This window comes from Gouania willdenowi, chromosome 7, assembly GCF_900634775.1.
Source record: "Gouania willdenowi chromosome 7, fGouWil2.1, whole genome shotgun sequence".
Lineage (NCBI taxonomy): Eukaryota > Metazoa > Chordata > Actinopteri > Blenniiformes > Gobiesocidae > Gouania > Gouania willdenowi.
The window spans coordinates 39274396-39295295 of NC_041050.1; the positions used below are offsets into that span (position 1 = coordinate 39274396).

At 42.4% G+C, this 20900-nt stretch overlaps 1 protein-coding gene across 2 annotated transcripts; it reads left to right on the forward strand.

The window, feature by feature from the left end:
* The first annotated feature begins 6 nt into the window (after positions 1 to 6).
* On the forward strand, positions 7 to 19863 carry LOC114466780 (acetyl-coenzyme A synthetase, cytoplasmic-like). 2 transcript variants are annotated; one of them, XM_028452502.1, is made up of 18 exons: positions 7 to 191; positions 5206 to 5303; positions 7224 to 7318; positions 7378 to 7450; positions 9525 to 9600; positions 10091 to 10199; positions 10703 to 10747; positions 11515 to 11652; positions 11915 to 12085; positions 12171 to 12304; positions 13284 to 13416; positions 13506 to 13562; positions 13643 to 13723; positions 13805 to 13913; positions 14247 to 14315; positions 14386 to 14562; positions 14644 to 14718; positions 17347 to 19863. In XM_028452502.1, the coding sequence occupies exons 1-18, from the start codon at positions 103 to 105 to the stop codon at positions 17472 to 17474; spliced, it is 1857 nt and encodes a 618-aa protein (XP_028308303.1). In that variant the 5' UTR covers positions 7 to 102; the 3' UTR covers positions 17475 to 19863. The 2 variants fall into 2 exon arrangements, with proteins under 2 accessions (XP_028308303.1, XP_028308304.1); XM_028452503.1 differs by lacking the exon at positions 10703 to 10747.
* Positions 19864 to 20900: the final 1037 nt, after the last annotated feature.

Consider the following 20900-nt stretch of genomic DNA (forward strand, 5'->3'; position numbering starts at 1 on the left):
TGGGGCGACGTGGCCAAAGATTTCTTCTGGAAAACCAGACACTCGGGTCGATTCTTGGATTATAACTTTGATGTGACCAAAGGAAGAATCTTCATCAAATGCATGGAGGGAGCGACCACCAACATCTGCTACAACCTGCTGGACCGCAATGTGCACGACCGCAAGCTCGGAGACAAAGTCGCCTTCTTCTGGTCAGTCAGTGTGCTTTTATTCTGAAGGGCAGTAATCCCTGCCATACGGTGAAGACTTAGAACTAATAGAAATTAGGTTAGAAATCTTTCCAAAATCCAAAATTTGTCATTATTGGAGAAAACTGACTTTTTGTCCTTGTTTATGAGGTTGTTTCATAGAAATTATTTTTGAAGTTTTCTAGTCTACTCAACCCCTAAAAGGTGCGTGTGTGTGCGTGTGCGTGTGTGTTTTGACAGTGGAGACACTGAGCAGACGTCAGCGCGTCAATGATTAAAGTGGGCGTGGCCTGAGTTTTTAAATCCAGTTTCTCACTCTTAGTGAGCATCCAGTGATGGAGTGATGTGTGTTTACCTAAGAGAGACGCCCTCTGCTTAACGTAGATCTGTGTCATCATTTTATAACATATTTTGCTGGATGATGTTTTGTCCCACAAATTATTGCTGATAAACAATATTATTGGCAAAATGTTTTGAGACTAAATTAACTGTTAATGTATTTTTAATATATCATAAAAATGCAAGGACATCCTTTCAAATACAATGAATGTTTATTTCTAATGAGCAACTGTACTTCTGCCATGGTGGTTATTATGTTTTTTGCCATTGTTAATTTATGTATTCGTTTGTGAACAGTCAAACTTCAAAAACTAATGAACAGATTGTGATTAAATAACACCTTAATTGAATCAGTTTGGAAAATCTCTCTCATCATCAGTGAATGTAGAGTACATTTTTATTTTTTATTGCTGATCATCCCAGACCAAACCCTTCCAAACATTTCATAGTGTCCGATTTTCTCTTTCAGAATGTCTAGACTTTACCCATTTCTGTGTAGGTTTATACATTTCCTTTTCGGGTCATTCCATGTCATTTTAACTAATATCCCACGCACTTGGGTCTAAAAAATTCTGAATCTTGTACCAGTTGTTCCGTAATTATTCAGTCCATCCATCCATTTTCTTCACTACTTTTATCCGGGGCCGGTCGTGGAGGCAGCAGTCTCAGCCAGAGATGCCCAGACCTCCCGATCCACGCACACCTCCTCCAGCTGTTCTGGGGGACCCCGAGGTGACACCAGGCCAGCTCAGAGACTTAGTCCCTCCAGCGTGTCCTGGGCCTTTCCACGAGGCCTCTTCCCAATAGGACATGCCTGAAACACCTCCCGAGGGAGGCGACCAGGAGGCATCTGAAACAGATGCCCGAGCCACCTCAGCTGGCTCCTTTTCGACGTGAAGGAGCAGCGACTGTACTCCGAGCTCCTCCCGAGTGACTGAGCTTCTCACCCTATCACGAAGTGTGCACCCCAGCCACCCTGCGAAGGAAACTCATTTCGGCCGCTTGTATCCACGATCTTGTCCTTTCGGTCATTACCCAAATCTCATCACCATAGGTGAGGGTAGGAACGTAGATTGGTCGGTAAATCGAGAGCTTTGCCCCTCGACTCAGCTCCCTCTTTACCACAAACAGTCCGATACAGCGACCGTATCACTGCTGACGCCACACCGATCCGTCTATCGATCTCACGCTCCATCCGACCCTCACTCGTGATCAAGACCCCGAGATACTTGAACTCCTCCACTTGAGGTAAGGACTATCCACTGACCCAGAGAGAGGAAGCCACCTTTTTCCGGTGAAGAACCATGGCCTCAGATTTGGAGGTGCTGATCCTCATCCCGTCCGCTTCGCACTCGGCTGCAAATCGCCCCAGGGCACGGTGAAGGTCCTGATTTTGAGGAAGCCAACAGAACAACATCATCTGCAAACATCAGAGATGAAATCCTGAGGTTCCCAAATTGAACCCCCTTCGGTCCCTGGCTGCACCTAGAAATTCTGTCCGTAAAAGTAATGAACAGAACCGGTGACAAAGGGCAGCCCTGGCGGTGGCCAACATGCACTGGGAACAGGTCTGACTTATTGCCGGCAATATGAACCAGGCTCCTGCTGCGGTCATACAGGGAACGGACAGCCCTTAGCAAAGGGCCCCCGGACCCCATACTCCCGGAGCACCCCCCACAGGGCACCACGAGGGACACGCCTTCTCCAGATCCACAAAGCACATGTGGACTGGTTGGGCGAACTCCCACGAACCCTCGAGCACCCGATAAAGGGTATAGAGCTGGTCCAGTGTGCCGAGACCAGGACGAAAATCGCATTTGTTCCTCCTGAATCCGAGGTTCGACTATCGGCCGGATCCTCCTCTCCAGCACCCTGGAGTAGACCTTGCCGGGGAGGCTGAGGAGTGAGATCCCTCTGTCGTTGGAGCACACCCTCCGATCCCCCTTCTTTTTTTTTTTTTTTTTTTTTAAAGAATTTTTTGGTCTCTAGTGGCCTTTATATGACAGTGCTTGACAGGAAAGGGATCAGAGAGAGCAGGGAATGACACGCAGGCAAAGGGTCCCAGGTCGGGAATCGAACCTGGACCCGGCTGCAGGTGAGGAACTACAGCCTCCGTACACGGGGCGGGCGCTCAACCCACTGAGCTACACACCACCCCCCGATCCCCCCTCTTAAGAGAGGGACCACCACCCCGGTCTGCCAATCCAGGGCACTGTCCCCCAACTGCCACGCGATGTTGCAGAGACGTGTCAACCAAGACAGTCCTACAACATCCAGAGACTTGAGGTACTCAGGACGAATCTCATCCACCCCCGGAGCCCTGCCCCCGAGGAGCTTCCAACCATCTCTGTGACTTCAGCCCGGGTGATGGGCGAGTCCGCCCTCTGAGTCCCCAGCCTCTGCTTCTTTCATCGGAAAACGTGGCAGTGGGATTGAGGAGACCCTCGAAGTACTCCTTCCACAGCCCGACAACATCCCCAGTTGAGGTCAGCAGCTCCCCCCGCACTGTAAACAGTGTTGGTGAAAGCACTGCTTCCCCCTCCTGAGGCGCCGAACGGTTTGCCAGAATCTCTTCGAGGCCGACCGATAGTCCTTCTCCATGGCTTCTCCGAACTCCTCCAGACCTGAGTTTTTGCCTCTGCGACTGTGCGGGCTGCAGCACGCTTGGCCTGCCGGTACCTCTCGGCTGCCTCCGGAGTCCTACCAGCCAAAAAGGCCAGGTAGGTCTCCTTCAGCTTGACGGCATCCCTTACTTCCGGGCGCCACCACCGGGTTTGGGGATTGCCGCCGCGACAGGCACCAGAGACTTTACGGCCGCATCGACAATGGAGGAGGAGAACATGTCCACACGTTTGGGCCTGCCAGGTCTGACCGGCTTCCTCCCCTCCAGCGAATCCAGCTCACCACCAGGTGGTGATCGGTTGACAGCTCAGCCCCTCTCTTCAACCGAGTGTCCGAGACATGCGGCCGGAGATCAGATGATACAACTACAAAGTCGATCATCGACCTCCGGCCTAGAGTGTCCTGATGCCACTTGCACTTATGGACACCCTTGTGCTCGAACATGGTGTTCGTTGGACAAACTGTAACTGGCACAGAAGTCCAATAACAAAACACCACTCGGGTTCAGATCGGGGAGGCCGTTCTTCCCAATCACCCCTGTCCAGGTCTCACTGTTGCGGCCCAGGTGGGCGTTAAAGTCCCCCAGTAAGAACAATGGAGTCCCCAGTCGGGACACCGTCTAGTACCCTTCCCAGGAAGTCCAAGAAGACCGGGTACTCTGCCCCGATGTTGGGCTCGTAGGCCGAGACAACGGTGGGAGACCTGTCCCCAACCCGAAGGCGTAGGGATGCCGACCCCCTCGTTCGACCCCCTCGTTCACCGGGGGTAAACTCCAACAGAGCTGTGCATGGAGGTGAGCCCGACTATATCTGGCCGGTACCGCTCAACCTCCCGCACAAGCTCAGGCTCCCCCCGCCAGCGAGGTGACGTCCATGTCCCAACAGCCAGAAGCTGTGGACGCGGACCGGGCCGCCGAAGCACCCACCTCAACTGCCACCCAGTCCTCTCTGCACCCGACCCCTATGGATCCCTTTGCTGGTGGTGGGTCCACAGGAGGGTCATTATTCAATAATTTTTCAAAATATCAATACTTTTTGAGATATGGACAATTAGTGAGGGGGTGGGATGTGTCCATATTTCATTATGTCAGGAACTCCATCACATGTAAAGGAAAATATGGTATAGTAATAAGCTCCACCTACTCTCTCAGAATATAGAAATAGATCTGCTATACATCCTATCTGGTGGACATGTCAGCTCCTCTAAATAGTCATAAAGTCAGTGTGTGTTTGGGTCTGGAACATGTTTGGGTCTTCAGTAATCTACTTAGCATATGTCTCAGCTCCCTGCCATGTGATCAGCTTAGAGCTATGAATATAGACTGTTCACATCACTAATGATTAGTCACAGATATACATTGGTTCTAGGCTCACACGCTCTGGATTTATGAACATATACTGTTTTTTAAACTGTTTTCATTGGCCCATAAACTGCATGTGGGAATATAAGATAGAATCTGATCTGTTTTCATTTTACGTATAAAGGTTACTCTTTATTGGGTTATAAAACTATTTGTCTTCATGATTTCCTCATTTTTATTTTAGACCCAAACTTTGAGGTTTTTTTGGGTTATTTCACCACTCGTGAATATTGTAAATCCTTTACATGAGGCCATTGTAGCTTTGTTCTGTGTCTTTTAATTATTTATTGTTTATTAGTTTTTCACTAATGTCCTGAACATTTGTTTGAATTACTATTATGTTTCAGTGTTTTCGTCTCTCTCTGATCAGATCATTACAGGATAAACTTCTGAACCTGTGCCAAATGTGTCGTGTTGTGCATTTCAGCACGAGCAGGTGTAACTGGTTTTACACGTTCACATCTTTATATAATTGGCTGAAAAATTCCAATCAAACACGCTTTTACGAGAACAGGAACAAAAAACTTGGTTCTTCAGGTACAATGAATGAAGAAGAATGTTAATTGATGTGAAAGAGATAAAAACACTGTGTATCACTTCAGCTGGTGATGGTAATAACTGGTGACTCGTCAATGTGTTGATATGAATGTGAACCACAATAAAAACATGCTAAAGTGAGGTGTTTGTTTCCTTCAGGGAGGGAAACGACCCTGGTGATGAGCTGACGGTGACGTACAGAGAGCTGCTGCAGAGAGTGTGTCAGTTCTCCAACGTCCTCAAGTCTCAGGGTCAGAGTCTCACCTTGTCTTTGTCTCACATGGTCCTCACATGGCCCTCACATGACCCTCACATGGCCCTCACATGGCCCTCACATGGCCCTCACATGGTCCTCACATGGTCCTCACATGGTCCTCACATGACCCTCACATGACCCTCACATGACCCTCACATGACCCTCACATGGTCCTCACATGACCCTCACATGGTCCTCACATGGCCCTCGCATGGCCCTCACATGGCCCTCGCATGACCCTCACATGGTCCTCACATGGTCCTCACATGGCCCTCACATGGCCCTCACATGACCCTCACATGGCCCTCACATGACCCTCACATGACCCTCACATGACCCTCACATGACCCTCACATAACCCTCACATAACCCTCACATGGCCCTCACATGGTCCTCACATGGCCCTCACATGACCCTCACATGACCCTCACATGGTCCTCACATGGCCCTCACATGGCCCTCACATGACCCTCACATGACCCTCACATGACCCTCACATGGTCCTCATTTATCAACCATGTGTGTAAATGTGAGTTCACATTGTATCGTAGGACAGGACTAATGTGTGATTTATAAACCTGGGTATCTGACCAATCCCAGCTTTTAAATGATAATCAGGTGTTGATAAATGCGACTGAATTCCATCAACATTAACATGCTACGCCCTCCTGTTTTGGAGGCCCCGCCCACTGAGGTCAAACAAGAAAATGTACTTTTCCAGTATGAAAATCATCATCCTCACATCTGAGGTGGAGCAATACAAAGATGAGCTTTTTGAAGGTGTGAAAACTGGACTTAAAGGATCTAATTTAAATGTTCTGTGGAAGAGGATCAGCTACTGAGCAGGAGACGTCTGCCCCCCTGTGTGCACTGAGAACAACTTTACTTTTTGGCATGTTTCAACTCCTTTAGCGTTTGACCAATTTTGACAATTAAAATACCAAAACGTGTCAAAAATTCAGCCTAGAGGTGTTTGTACTTTTGTGATTTGTAACTTTTATAAAGTTTTTATTCAATAATGTCCCCATTCTAAGATTTAACAGCTTCAACTTTAAACTTCAGCTGTTCAGCCGTTCTTCAATGGATTTCAACCATTCAACTTTTAAAATATTCAGCTATCTGTTGGTAAATAAATATTAATGTTAATGCTAGGCTAATGCTAATGGCTAATGTTCAATGGCATGGGCCAGCAGGTGGCATCATCACTTGCTCTTTTTCAGCAAATGCAAATATTCTAGATGTATTTAGTTTGAATAATGTGTTTAGATGTTATGAATGTGTTTTTATTTATGCTCCAATAACAGCTGAGGTTTGTTTAAAGGTATAGAGGAGGATTTTCCTGACATTCAGAAAAGAAACGCCCTCCCCACTTTTAAAAAAAAATGCACATGCGCAACACTCAACCTGCTCCCATGAGGGAACGCCTATCAAACGTGTGCGAGAGAGCGTGCACGAGCCCAGTTTACCTAGTGCACAGCTCTGTTTACAAGTTAATGGCAGCATCGCTTATACAAGCTAACTTTCCAAATGAAGATTTGCGAATGGCTCACGTGACACATAAACACTTGAAAATGCGCATGCACAGCTTGTGAAAACTAGCTCGGGACGAGCACGTATGACGGCCTTACGTCAGAATGAATGACAGTTAGGAGGACCAATAGCCTAGATGATCCACCTGCAATTTGAAGCCAAAATAACATCCTCCACAATACCTTTATTGTTTTATTTTCAGTCTCAGTCACATGTTGCTGCTGCTCCACTAATCCACTCAGATTATCTACACCAGATCAGACCTGATGTTAGATCTGATCGTAGCATACCATCACGTCAACGTTGATTGGTGGAACGCACGTGTGCTCATATCTGAACGTACCAACAGTTGATAAATGATGGTTAATGTCTATGTCCTCCAGGGGTGAAGAAGGCGACCGTGTGTCCATCTACATGCCCATGGTGGTTGAACTGGTGGTTGCCATGTTGGCGTGCGTTCGTATTGGAGCCGTTCACTCCATAGTGGTGAGGTCTAAGCTCCGCCCCCCCCAACCGTGACATCATCCAACATGTCGTGCTCTCAGTTTGCAGGTTTCTCTGCTGAGTCTCTGTGTGAGAGGATCATGGACTCACAGTGTTCACTGGTCATCACCGCAGGTCAGTGACACACACACACACACACACACACACACACACACACACACTGCAGCTAACGCTCTCAGACACAAACTCCACTCATGATCAAAGCCAAGAAAACAATACGATCATTGCAAAGAAAATAACCTGAGGCTATCTAATCAATTCATTAATATAAGGCAGTAAAAGAAGAGAGAGATCCATATAAAAGCATTTGTAAAAAGGTCATAAAATAAATTCTAATCTACGAAGGCGTATTATGGCTACATTAAAACTAAAAAATCTGGGCCCTAAAAGATTAAAGTTGTAATATTTAGAATAGAATAGATAAACTTTGTCTGTCCTGAAGCAGTGACAGATTAATTTTTTTTGACACATTCAGCACAATGAAACATAAAATTGACTTAAAAACACACAATGAGGATCATTTTAAGAACAACAGATAGAAATAGTTTGCATTGTAATGTCTATCTCATGTTGTTCAGAGCAGTTATTGCGGAGGAGGTGAACGTGTGTTTGTAGATGTTTTTCTGAGCCAGAGGAACTTTGTACGGTCTGCCCAATGGCAGGAGCTGAAAGGAGCGATGGAGGGGGTGTGATGGGTCTTCTGTGATCACAGAGTGGGTGGTGCAGTTCAGAAAGGGGCGTCTGTGGTGAACCAATAATTCTACTTGCCTGATTGACAACACGGAACAGTTTGTTTTTGGATTTGATGAAGAGGGAGCTGTACAGGACATAAACCAGGGTTAAAGCATATCATGTTATTATTCACCATCATCTCCATTTGTTCTAAGAAATTTAAAAACATAGTATTCGAAGTTTATTTTCCCAAACTCGCCTGTTTTCCAGTGTTTTATCTTCTGAAAAGTCATTTTCTGACCAACTCTACACAAACAGGCTGATTTGCGTCCTACTTATGCATATTCATGAGTGGGCGTGTCTATAGACAGGACACTGGCTTCCTCCTCCCCGCACAGTGACGTAGGGCCAGAGGACGGCCCACCCTCCTCCCACCCACTCTGTAGCTGAGCTCATGCTGCTTTATAAACACAGACAGAGCGTGGGGGCGGGGCATTCACTGATACATACATAGGCTGTAGAAATTACACACATAGCACTGTGTGAAGGACGCTGACATGTTCACCTTCGTGGGCATGTTTGTTTGCATGTCAATCACGATAGAGAGCTTCCTGGAGGCGTGGCTTCTCCAGCTCAGTGCTGCGTCAAAGTGGGAACGCGTCATTAAACAGTAGCGAGATGTTTGGTCTCACCCTGTAGTAAGAAAAGAGTAAATCACCCTCTAACTAATAGTTGATGGAATCAATGGAATAAACACTTTGGACATGTGTATGAAGCCATAATAGAACTTTATCATGTTTAAAACAGAGAAAAGTTAATTTAACATAACATGGGCACTTTAATAAGTTAGTGCTCAGTTTCCTCAGGAGGTGGAGCTGTTTTTTAAAAACAGTCAGAATGATGAGCAAAGGAGAAGGTGGAGTCCAGCTCTACAAATGTCTACCTGCCAATGGGCTGATCCTGGATGCTCAAAGGTGAAAAAACAGAAGCAGACTATTTCTCTGCGCCCCCACAGCACAAAACATAAATCCAAACAGGATGTTGTGTTCTGGAGAATGTGGAACATTTAGTGAGAATATATTAGTCTTTATGTTTCACACATGGTGAAATACTATCATCACCACTGTTACCACTTTAAGGACTTTAAAGACCAAAGAATTAGAGCTAATAGCTTCTTTTATTGTGGAGGAGGAAGTGGCAGGAAGTGGTCGACTTCAGGGATATCAACGTTACGTTGTGTTCACTTCAACAGGGAATTCTGAGCACTAGACCATCACCAGTTTATTAAAATATGGCTTTATTCTCATCAAATTTTGACTTTAATCGTTGTGCTCAAATGTATTTTTATTTTAATGTGGCCCTGATACACCATCGTAATAATCAATATTAAAGAGGTGAATGTTAAATGTTCACTGTGCAGATATGTCATTTTTAAACAGAAAAACAAAAGTAAGTGATTAAGTGTCTGCTTATTACCATTTCTATATATTTATGTGTGTGTGTGTGTGTGTGTCAGACGGCTTCTATCGAGGAGATAAGCTGATCAACCTGAAGCTCTTAGCTGACGAGGCGCTACAGAAATGCAGAGAAAAGTAAGACGGGGCACACACACACACACACACACACACACACACACAGCTCACCTCTCATGAATCAAAAGTTTGAACTCTGCACTTCTTCTTCTTCTTCTGTAATGACAGAATTATATTATTAATATTAATGTTTTAAATGCGTTTAGTTTTCCTTGTTTATAAACGTCTTCCTACTAATTTTCAAATGTTATAATTCTCAGTATTTTTTAGGGCAGTAAATGTTTTTTTGTCACAAAACAATAAAAGAAGCACCTAATAAGAAGCTTTTTACAGATAACATGATGACCAATAGAAGTGTAACCCCCAACTGGTATTATTATAATTCTTAATTATATATTGTTCTTGTTGTTTACAGTCTTATTATTATATTTATTGTTATTTTCTTAATTTAAAAAAAAATTATCATTATTTTTGTTATTAGAATAGGATATTTTTAATAAAAGTTGATGATTGTGTGTGTGTGTGTGTGTGTGTGTGTGTGTGTGTGTAGAGGTTTCCCAGTAGAGAAGTGTATCATGCTGAGACATTTGTCCAAAGCAGCAGAAGACGACCTGAGCTCTCAGTGTCCTCCTGCTAAACGCTCGTGTCCAGATCTACAGGTAAACACACACACACGTACATGCACACACACACTAATGAAATGTGATGTAGAAGTGTCAGAAATGGGAATAATGTAACAAAAATGCATAAAACAAGCAAAAAATATGGCAAGAAAAGTGATGAAAAAAGGTAAAAATTTGGTGAGTTTGGTGTAGCTGCAGAAACTCAAATTGTTAAAAAAAATATTCTTAGCTTCTTGAAAGACATCTGGTGACCCCCTCTTAGTGTCTCGCGACTCCAAATGAGGTCCTGACCCTAACGTTGAGAACCTCTGTGTTAAGTAGTGTCTGTCTGAGTGGTGGCTGGTTGTGATATATATATATTTCAAACGACGACTCGATAATTCAAAATAAGTCACTTTCTGGTGGTTTGGAAACTGCTTCACATCATTCATCATCATTACAGTCTCTGCTTTGGTTGTATTTATGATTTCTGCTGCATTTTACATGTTTTTAAACCTGTCTTTCCTCCTCCTCTTCCTCCTCTACCCATAATGCAACAGGAGAAAGAGACAGGGAGAGTAAAGAAATGTCGCCCTGTCCCGAAGGTATTTCTCCTCCTCTGACTGAGCTCAACTTTGAACCTGTCAGCGTTTCACTCACAGCCTGGACTCACATTTACCTGCTGAATGCTTAGAATCAGTAAATGTAAAAGAGTTTTCATCATTCACTTTCACTGCAATGTTTTACAGCTGATCATTCTTAGTTTTAATCTGTAAAATAATAAAAACTCATTGTTTTTAATGTAAAATAGCAGATGTTTGACAGTTGGGACTGAATTTGTGGAAACTCTTCATACATTTAAACATTGTATGAAATGAATTGAATTTTTTTTAACGTGTGCGACTTTAACGGTTTCTTGTTCTCATCGTACGAGAACGGTCTTGTGAGCGTAAAACTTTTAAGTGCTTGCATAAAATTGTTTACCTGCACATAAAACACTTTTTACATGCATTTTAAAAGTTTTTCGCATTTCACAAGCACACACGTAAGAACTCGCAAAGTGTGTAAATCTTTTTTCGTGCGCACGTAAAAAGATTTACGTGAGCGTGTAAAGTTTTAATGGAACAAATGAAGCGCTTATTTTCCCGCTTCCTGATTATTTCTGGTTTGTAGTTTTTCTAAGTGTGTATTTTTGGTCCTAACACATGGTGACTCACGTCTTTCTCTTCAGGGCTCGTTTCCAAAGGCATGTTTCTCACACTAACTCTGTTTTCTGCTTTAGTTTCTCGTAGATCGCAGACATGTTGTTGTTGTGACGTAGATCTAAAGGTTGTTTGTGATTTGTTGGTGGTGTTTTTCTTCTTCTCTTCAGGTGCCGTGGAACCCTGACGTGGACTTGTGTTGGCACGCTCTCCTCCGAGGAGCATCTGACGTGTGTGAGCCGGAGTGGGTGGAGTCAGAGGATCCGCTTTTCATCCTCTACACCAGCGGCTCCACCGGGAAACCCAAGGTCCACACACACACACACACACACACACACACACACACACACACACACACACACAGTAACATCTGCAACTTAATGACATCTTATGACATCGTCTCTCCTATTGCATCTTTAGCTTGTCAGTAGCTTTCCTGTAGCATCTTTGGCTCATCAGTAGCTGTAGTTCACATTTAGCACTAGTAGCTTGTCAGTAGCATATTTAGCTCGTCTGTAGCATTGGTAGCATGTCAGTAGCTGGTGTGTAACACCTGTGTCGCACCCACAGGGCGTGCTCCACTCCGTTAGCGGCTACATGCTCTACACCGCCACCACCTTTAAGCTGGTGTTTGACCATCAGCCTGACGACGTCTACTGGTGCACGGCCGACATCGGATGGATCACCGGACACTCCTACATCACCTATGGGCCCCTGGCCAATGGGGCCACCAGCGTCCTGGTGAGTTCAGGGAGCGTGGAACTACTCGGCTCCATGGTCACTGTCACTGAGGGGGCGGGGCTAACAGTGTGTGTGTATATCTCAGTTCGAAGGCTTGCCCACGTTTCCTGACGTGAGCCGCATGTGGCAGATCGTAGACAAATACCGCGTCAGCAAATTCTACACAGCGCCGACCGCCATCAGACTGCTGATGAAGTACGGCAGTGAACCGGTGCAGAGGTGAGTCAGCGAATCACTTCATGTTTCTGTGTCAGGCTTTTTAATGTCGTCACGCTGCACTGTACACGTCTACCAGTAGGTGGCAGCACTGACTGATCAGGTTATAACAATCAACATTAATTTTTAATCGATTTAATTTTGAAATTCCCTAAAATAATTAATATATATAGTATAAAGTATAAGTATTAAAAACACTTATTTTAAAATTCTGACCTTTAAAAACAAAGTTAGGAGATATGAGCTCTTCTATTAGCTCAGGTTTCTTCTTCTCTTGTAGAAATCTCTGTAGACTCACATCGCTGCCTTTGTTTCGCTTCCACTGAAAATTCCAGAGCTACGCACAACCACCCTACGTCATTACCCATCATGCCTTGCGCTAGTAAAACAATGGAGTTTAGAATGTGTTTTAAACTGAGATTTGAACAGAAATAAATCAAAGCATATTTATCATTTCTATCTTCAAGTCGAGGGTTTTCTAAGTTTAACACCATCTAAACTGTTTCAAATTATCATTATTTTATTTTTTTTTAATGTTTTTTCAAACTTTGGTCGCTGTCATCAATAAAAAAATTGTCATTTTAAAACTTCAAAAGTATTAACTTTGTTTAATTTAAAAGCTCTGATCTGATGCCCTGTCCAACAAAGCCTTTAGATTTTTATAAAATAATAAATGATGAATATGTTTGCCTTTGATCATTTTTTACTTCTATTAAATTTGATTTGAAACCAATTTTTTTTGCATAAAAATTTAAAAGCTGAAACTTTTCTCACTATGGATAAAAAGGGAGGCTGCTTTCACTGACGATCAGATGAAGGTTTATCTCTGAACTTTGTCATGGAACCACCATTGAGATAACACGGTTTACACTGAGCACACGTGGGCGGAGCCAAGCGTGCTGCACTGTGAGCTTGTTCAGGTGATGTGGAACGCTCCACACACACACCAACCCTAAACCTCTCCCTGTCGTGTGGCGTTCAGGTACAAGCGGAACTCGCTGAAGGTGTTGGGTACGGTGGGCGAGCCCATCAACCCGGAGGCGTGGCAGTGGTACTACACGGTGGTGGGGGAGAAGAGATGTCCCATCGTGGACACGTTCTGGCAAACGGAGACTGTGAGTGGGCGGGGCCGCTTTAATCTGAGCGTTGTGGCACCCCCTAGTGGGCGGTGCCTTACTAAAGCACTGAAACCTGTGTTTGACAGGGAGGACACATGCTGACGCCTCTGCCTGCTGCCACGCCCATGAAGCCTGGATCAGCTGTGAGTGAAAGTTCTCTGTGGTCACGTTTATCCTCCTCGCTTCATCATTCTTTCTGTGACGTCTCTCCGTGTGTCCGCAGACGTTCCCGTTCTTCGGCGTGGTGCCGGCCATCCTCAACGAGTCGGGGGAGGAGCTAGAGGGTCCTAGTGAGGGATACCTGGTCAGGAATCCTGTGCAGCAGCAGCTCCTCCATCTGTTCCCCTCCTCTATTGTGACTCCGCCCCCTCTGCATCTCTTTCAGGTGTTCAAGCAGCCGTGGCCCGGAGTGATGAGGTCGGTGTACGGGAACCACTCCCGCTTTGAATCCACATACTTTAAAAAGTTCCCAGGATATTACGTCACAGCAGACGGTGAGAGAAGATGGAGTTCATGTGATTTATTCTAAATGATGACATGAATGTTGATCATGTGACCCTCAGATCAGATACAGTCACATCTTTATGGGCCCGCCCACTGTGATAAGTTAAGATTTAAAGTTCCAAAAACACGGACGGCATTAAAGCCTCGTTACTGTCGCTGTGTCACCAGATATAATGATCACCATTTGAAGTGATACACCTTGTGTGAATCATCCGTTAACATGTAGCTGGGAAAATAAAATGTGTCCCCTCTCTGTGCAGCGGCCTTTTCATATTCCTTCCACTTCCTGTTGACTAATCCTTGCACTTCCTGTTTGTGTGCAGGCTGCCGCAGAGACAAAGATGGCTACTACTGGATCACCGGACGCATCGACGACATGCTCAACGTGTCTGGTAACGCCTGCCTCCTACCGTTAGCGTTAGCATTAGCCTGCTGCTCTCTGATTGGTCCGTCCCTTCCCAGGTCACCTGCTGAGCACGGCCGAGATAGAGTCGGCGCTGGTGGAGCATGCGGCAGTGGTCGAGGCGGCCGTGGTGGGGCGACCCCACCCGGTCAAAGGGGAGAGCCTATATTGCTTTGTCACACTAACAGAGGGCGCCACGCTCAGCGGCCCGCTGGAGGCGGAGCTTAGAAAACAAGGTGAGAGGGTGACGCACGCTCACGTTTAGAGGATAATCTATGTTTAATATATCTATATTTAATATATCTGCGTTCATGCAGTGAGGGAAAAAATCGGCGCCATCGCCACCCCGGACTACATCCAGAACGCTCCAGGACTCCCTAAGACCAGATCAGGTAAAAATCACATGTTCATATAATCACCAAATAACATGATCACCTGCTGATTTAAAGGATCGTCCTGTTTTTTACAAATGTGTCCTCAAATCTTCTAAATGTTCTTATTAGTAGATCTATGTCTGTATGGACCATAATTGGTTTTTAAAAATAGGACTACTTTACAGTTTTAGAGCCTGTGTTCCTCCATCTTGAAATCATGTGATTGATGATGTCACACGGCTCCACTGTCTGTAAACATCCCATTGTTTTCTATTGGAGTGAAACATTCAGCCTGATTTTTACATAATTTAGCCTCGTTTTCAGTCAAAATAACAACTTGTGCTGCTTTCGGTTGCTCTGAAAAATCAGGAAAACGTAAATATATTAATGTAAACCTCTTTTTTTACAAAAAGAGGATAAAAACAGTTGTGACCTGAAAAATAATCTATGACCACAGGGGGCGACAGATCCAACTCTGAGGTTTGGTATTAGACAATGAAGCAGAGAAGAAGAGCTCTCCTAAAGGACGTTTACTCTCCCTTAAACAGTGCGCTGACACGCTCTGGTGGTTGAAGTGAGAGAGTAAATCAAACTGTTGAAGAACTTCTATCCTCAGGGTTTGTGTGTTTTTTATTCTCTAAGAGTCAATCAGTCCCATTTTGAAAAGCAATAAAACAAATGTTTTGCATAATAATGTGTTTTATTAGACAAATCTACTAATAAGGACATTTCAAAGATTTTAGGACAGATTTTTAAATCCTTTAAAACACCAACATGTCACAGAATGAGTCTTAGACTGAGGGGCGGAGCTTCACTCTGGCTGTCAGTTCAACTTTTGCTGAACACTGTGGATCATGTACAGTCAGCGACACGTGGAAGGGTCACATCTTTAAAAAAAAACTGAATCATGTTGCTTTGATGGTGCAGTAATGGCGCCATCCAGTGGTTGTTTAGTGTCATTTACTCATGTACAGTTTGAAGTTTAATTTTGACCCTTTGGGGTTGCCATAGTAATTCATTAGGGATGTAGTGATTCACTCAACCCCGATTCACAATACTGGGTTCACGATACGATTTTCTCACAATTTATTTTACAAAATGGGACTGTATATGAATGACTGAAAAAATTCCTTTATTTTTTGGGGGAAAATACTATACTATTTTTCATTGTCAAAAGAATTCCTTGATAAACTATTCAAAACAATGCAATTTAACTAAAAATAAATCTTGAATGAAATAAATAAAGGAATAATACAAATGAAGAAGAAGCCTATTAATTTAAATTCTGGTTCTATAGTAAACAATACAAAACTGCATAATAGTTTTTCTTTTTAAAAGTGCAACTGAAAATGTATTTTGTGTCTTAACAATTGGACTTAAAAAAAACAGTCATTTTACTGTATTTAGGTCAGTTATTTGTTTGGACCAGCAGAGGGCGCTGGTAACCCAGTAGTCGGTTGGCATGTAGTTATTCTGTGCAGTGAAGAAGAGATGCTATGCTAGCAGACAGAGCTAATAGAAAAACGTGACTTTTACAGATATTCACGTAATATTACAGATATTCTTTCGGTGCTAAAGGGGTAAAGAATCATTTATGAACATGTTTAAGAGTAGAAGGCTGCCATAAAGAAAGTATTAGCAGATTTCGCTCGCCGCCAACACTTCTGGATAGTGTTCCCTCTGCTGGTTAAAAAAGTACTGCGATTCAATTTTCACAGCGTCGATGTGAACCTTGATACCTATGAATCGATTTTTAACTGCCTTACGATTAATCGTTACATCCCTACAAATCAGGGTTCAAAGGAAGCAGCTGAAGTTTCCAAAAAGCGTCAAAGTGTAATTGAGTGTGTTCGTGCATATCAAGCTAATTCCATTAGCCTGTTAATGTGATTTCCCATTGTAGGTTAGCATTAAGCTAGCAGACTTTTCCACCAATCTGCAGGTGCTTTATATTGCTGAAAGTTACTATAACTAGGGTGACCATACATCTGCATTTACCCAGACATGTCCTCTTTTCACGTTGAGGTTTTACAAACTCATCATAATGTCTCGGTTTCCCAGGTTCCCTGAACGCGACTAGGGGGACATGTTAATCTAAATGACCATAACTCTGGTCATATTTGTTCTATCGGAGAAATTCCACCAGTTTCTGAAAGCTAATGAGTTGCTTTTTAAAGTCAGTATCATATTATTACAGTCATTTTACTCACACGTGATGGAATCATTAAAGATTCTGCTTTATTTTGATGAAATCGTCACATGAGGAAAAGAAGAGACTAAAGTCCAAGATGGACTGACACTTTTTTCCATAGTTTTCATTTCTAGGAGATGTTTCTCATTGTTTCAATGATTGAGACTTTTAGAAGGTTTATATGAGATTTTTGAAGGACAGATTATATTAATGCATAATGAAGGTGATTGACTTCAGTTATACTTTAAGCCTTTTTATAAGGAGATAAGTCCATTTTTAAACCTTATGAACAATAACAACTTACTGTATGTATCTACTGTATTGTATTTTGTCGTTACAAGGTAGATTTAAGAAAACATGGAGTACTTTGAGTATAAAGAGGTCGGCCCAAGTGTCCTCATTATTTAAATATAAATATGGTCACCCTATTAAAGCTAACGACTCTTCTTCTGCAGGTAAAATCATGCGTCGAGTGCTGAGAAAAATTGCCTGCGACGAGCGCGACCTGGGCGATATTTCCACGCTGGCCGACTCGTCGGTGGTGGAGCAGCTTTTCCGGGACCGCTGCCTCACAACGCCATGAATTTGAGCCGCTGTGAGAACACGAGTCCAGTTCCAGAGGAGCCGCCAACGTTAGCCGCCAACGCTAGCCGTTAGCCGCCAACGCGCTGCTCACAACTAATCAAAGCAACTTCTCACAAAGCAACACGAGACGTTGGTTTATCACGTCTTGTTCCTGCAGATTTTCTTATTTTTCTTCTAAACCTGGAACAGAACCAGTTCATCATCCCTCTATGAAACATGTTCTTCTTTTAGCTCCACCAGGGGGCGCTCAGCGTGTGTTTTTTAATTGTTTTTATTTACAATATGTTGGATTGTTTCTTTGTTTTGTCGAGTTGTGAATAATGTTTGTTTTTTCTCAGATTTAGTTTTTCCTCTGGTAAAAAAAGATGAAAGTAAGAGAAAAAAAGCTTTGATGGTACGACGCCAATTAAAAAAAAAAACTAATACATTTTTTTTTTGATTATGAAAAATATGTTCACATTGACCTGCTGCAGGGATTCAAACCCAAACCTTTTCAGCCAGCGTTTCTCACCAGCCCAGACCTTTTGCTCATCCATTCTTCAATCTTTAACTCGGAATAAATGTTTTTAAACTTGCTTTTAAACCTTCATTTTTCAGATTTTTATGGGGCTTTTTTTGGTGTTTTATCTCCAATGTGTCTAATTTGTAGATTGTTTCCAGACGACTTTGATGTGCATCGCTTTAGCAAACTGAACCAATCGACGATTTGTCCGAACAAAACCAGGAAAGTTTGAAAGAACGACTGAATATTGATGTTAAAACAGTTCAAAGCTTTTCCAAACTGATGGTAACAATATTTAACGCTTTCAACAAGTATTGAAAAAAAAAATTAACAAAATGAGATAGAAATGTGCGTAGCTACTAACCACAAACTGATCAATATTTCTGCAGATTTCGTGTTTAAGTATTGAAGCTTTAATTTTAAAGACTTTTCTTTTTTTTAATTGATTCCAGAGTCTTGATCGTGTGGTTCCAGTGACTCTGTCGCGACATCCACTCGGCAATGACTTTTTCCCACACAATCGCTCTAGACTTGGTTCCAAACGAGGATTATCAGAGCGAACAAATCCTAAAAATTGCTCTAGGGTTCGTAGGTGTGAACACACCCTAATACTTTGTCCCAAAGTTTAACTAAAACCGCTTCTGTAACGCTCGTGTTTTTAGCTGCGTTTTCCACCTCAGCACAGAGTTGATGATTCACCCTAAAATACTCAGATTACTGCCCCCTTCTGGTCTGGAAGATCACGTTTATTTAGAAGGAGAAATCTTTGGGATGTTGGAAACTTACAATATTTAACGCTTTTAACAAGTATTAAAACTAACAAAATGGGATAGAAATGTACGTAGCCACTAACCACTGTATCGTAATCTGTGAAACTAAGTGATCAACATTTCTGCAGATTTTGTGTTTAAGTGAATATTGAAGCTAACTAACGGAAAGGGTGGACGTTAAATGTAATTTTCTTCATCAAAGCCTTTAATTCTTTACATAATTTCACTTGTAATTCTTCATCCAGAGGTTCAACCAAAACCTAAAGTTTTCTGGTTTTGTTTTTAGCAGAGTTTTCAACCTCAGCAAAGAGTTAATGATTCACCCTGAAGCGAAAGAAATGCAACAAATACTCATTTTTCCTCTAATTACTGCCCCCCTCTGGTCTGCAAGATGAAGTTTGGTTTTTTTAAAGGAGAAACTTTTTGGATGTTGTGAACTTACAATACATAACGCTTTTAAGGAGCATTAAAGGTAAAAAAACTAACAAAATGAGATAGAAATGTACGTAGCTACTAACCGCTGTATTGTAATCAGTGAAACAAAGTGTTTAAGTATTGAAGCGAACTAACGGAAAGGGTGGATGTTTAACGTCATTTTTAAAACTTTCCTTTTTTTAATCATCCAAGCCTTTATTTTTTTTAAATATTTCACATCTACTACTGCGAAGGTTTGACCAAAACACAAAGTTTTCTGGTTCTGTTTTCAGCAGCTTTTTCAACCTCAGCACAGAGTTAATGAATGACCATAAATACTCTGAATACTGCCCCCTTCTGGTCTGCAAGATGAAGTTTTGTTTTAAAGAGAATATCCAGCTCATTATGAAGCATTTAAAACGTCAATTTTTGTTTATTGTTAACGTTTTAACTTCCTTCATAAGCTTTTTAAAATGTTCCCATGTTTATTTGTTTGTTCCTCATTTACGTTCGTTTGTGCCAACGTTTGCTTTTATTAAAAGAAATCGATCAGGGGGAAAAAATGAGCTTTTTACGTTTTAAAGGGAAGGAAAAAAAGGTGATATTTGAGTTTTTGTTTGTTTTTTCTCGTCATTTTTCTGTGTGGTTTGTTTTCCTGTTGGTGTTGAAGTGTAAAAAACAGTAAAGACTACTGCCTCTGACTCCGCCTCTTTCTCAACACTTCAGGTTTTTTTTTAATTAAGTCAAGAATGCAACAATTATTGTTTTGGAAATTATTTAGTTAATTTTTTATTAGATTTTTAATAAACACGTGTAGTTTTAAATGTAGCATCATGGTAGAAAAATATCCAACTAAAAACATTTTTTTTGTGAAAAGGATTTAAATAGATTGCAAAATGATTACATGAGAATTCCTACTTATTAATGTAAATAAATGATGATAAAATAAGATAAATATTACCAAAATGAAAACTTTCAATATATTACAAATCAGAGAAGACAAATTTTTTGAAAAATTGTTTTAATCGATAGATTTAAATGAAAAGAACAAGGACATAAACTACTTAAGTGCAAATTGTTGAAGAACCTTTTAAAATCCTGTGATTTTTCCTCAAATTTGAAAAAAAAAAAAAAACGGTTTTAAAATAGTTTTGTTTATAACTGTGACGTCATGTTTTATATTGAGAATTTTGTAACTAAATTAGACGTAAAAATACTTAAACTTGAGTACAAAACGGTTCAAATTGTTCAGGGAGAAAGAGGAACATGAGCATCAAAAACACACAGTCCAAGCTGGAGAGGGATTCAAACCTGTAACCTTTGACCTAACGCACAAGATAGACCCTGACAGGAGGGGGTCCAGACCTAGACCAGTACTGGTTCAGGGGCTCCGAACTGAACTGAAACCTCTTCAGAGGATCTGATCCTGGTCTGGGACAGTTTTGCCGCCTCAGCAGATGTGAGGGTTTCATCACAAAAAGGAAGAAGAAGAGGAAACAGAAACTAACAGCAGGAGAACCTGAAGGGGGAGGGGCCACATGAGAGCCATCAGAGTTTCTTCTTCCTGGTTTGAAGATCTGACAGTTTCACTTCCTGTGATGGAGGCGAATGATTATTATTAATAATATTCTGTTCCAACACAAACCATTATTAACGAAGCCATGACCACCAGTACGTCCTTTAGAACCTTCTAGAGCTACACAGGTTCTGGTTCCTCTGCTGGTCTGTTTTTGAACCA

Bases quoted from the DNA above. Each gene is read 5' to 3' on its own strand.
- LOC114466780 (XM_028452502.1), top strand. From the start codon at position 103: ATGGAGGGAGCGACCACCAACATCTGCTACAACCTGCTGGACCGCAAT. The intron at 7,319-7,377 runs GTGAGGTCTAAG...TCGTGCTCTCAG, and splicing joins GAGCCGTTCACTCCATAGTG to TTTGCAGGTTTCTCTGCTGA. The intron at 14,563-14,643 runs GTGAGAGGGTGA...GCGTTCATGCAG, and splicing joins GGCGGAGCTTAGAAAACAAG to TGAGGGAAAAAATCGGCGCC.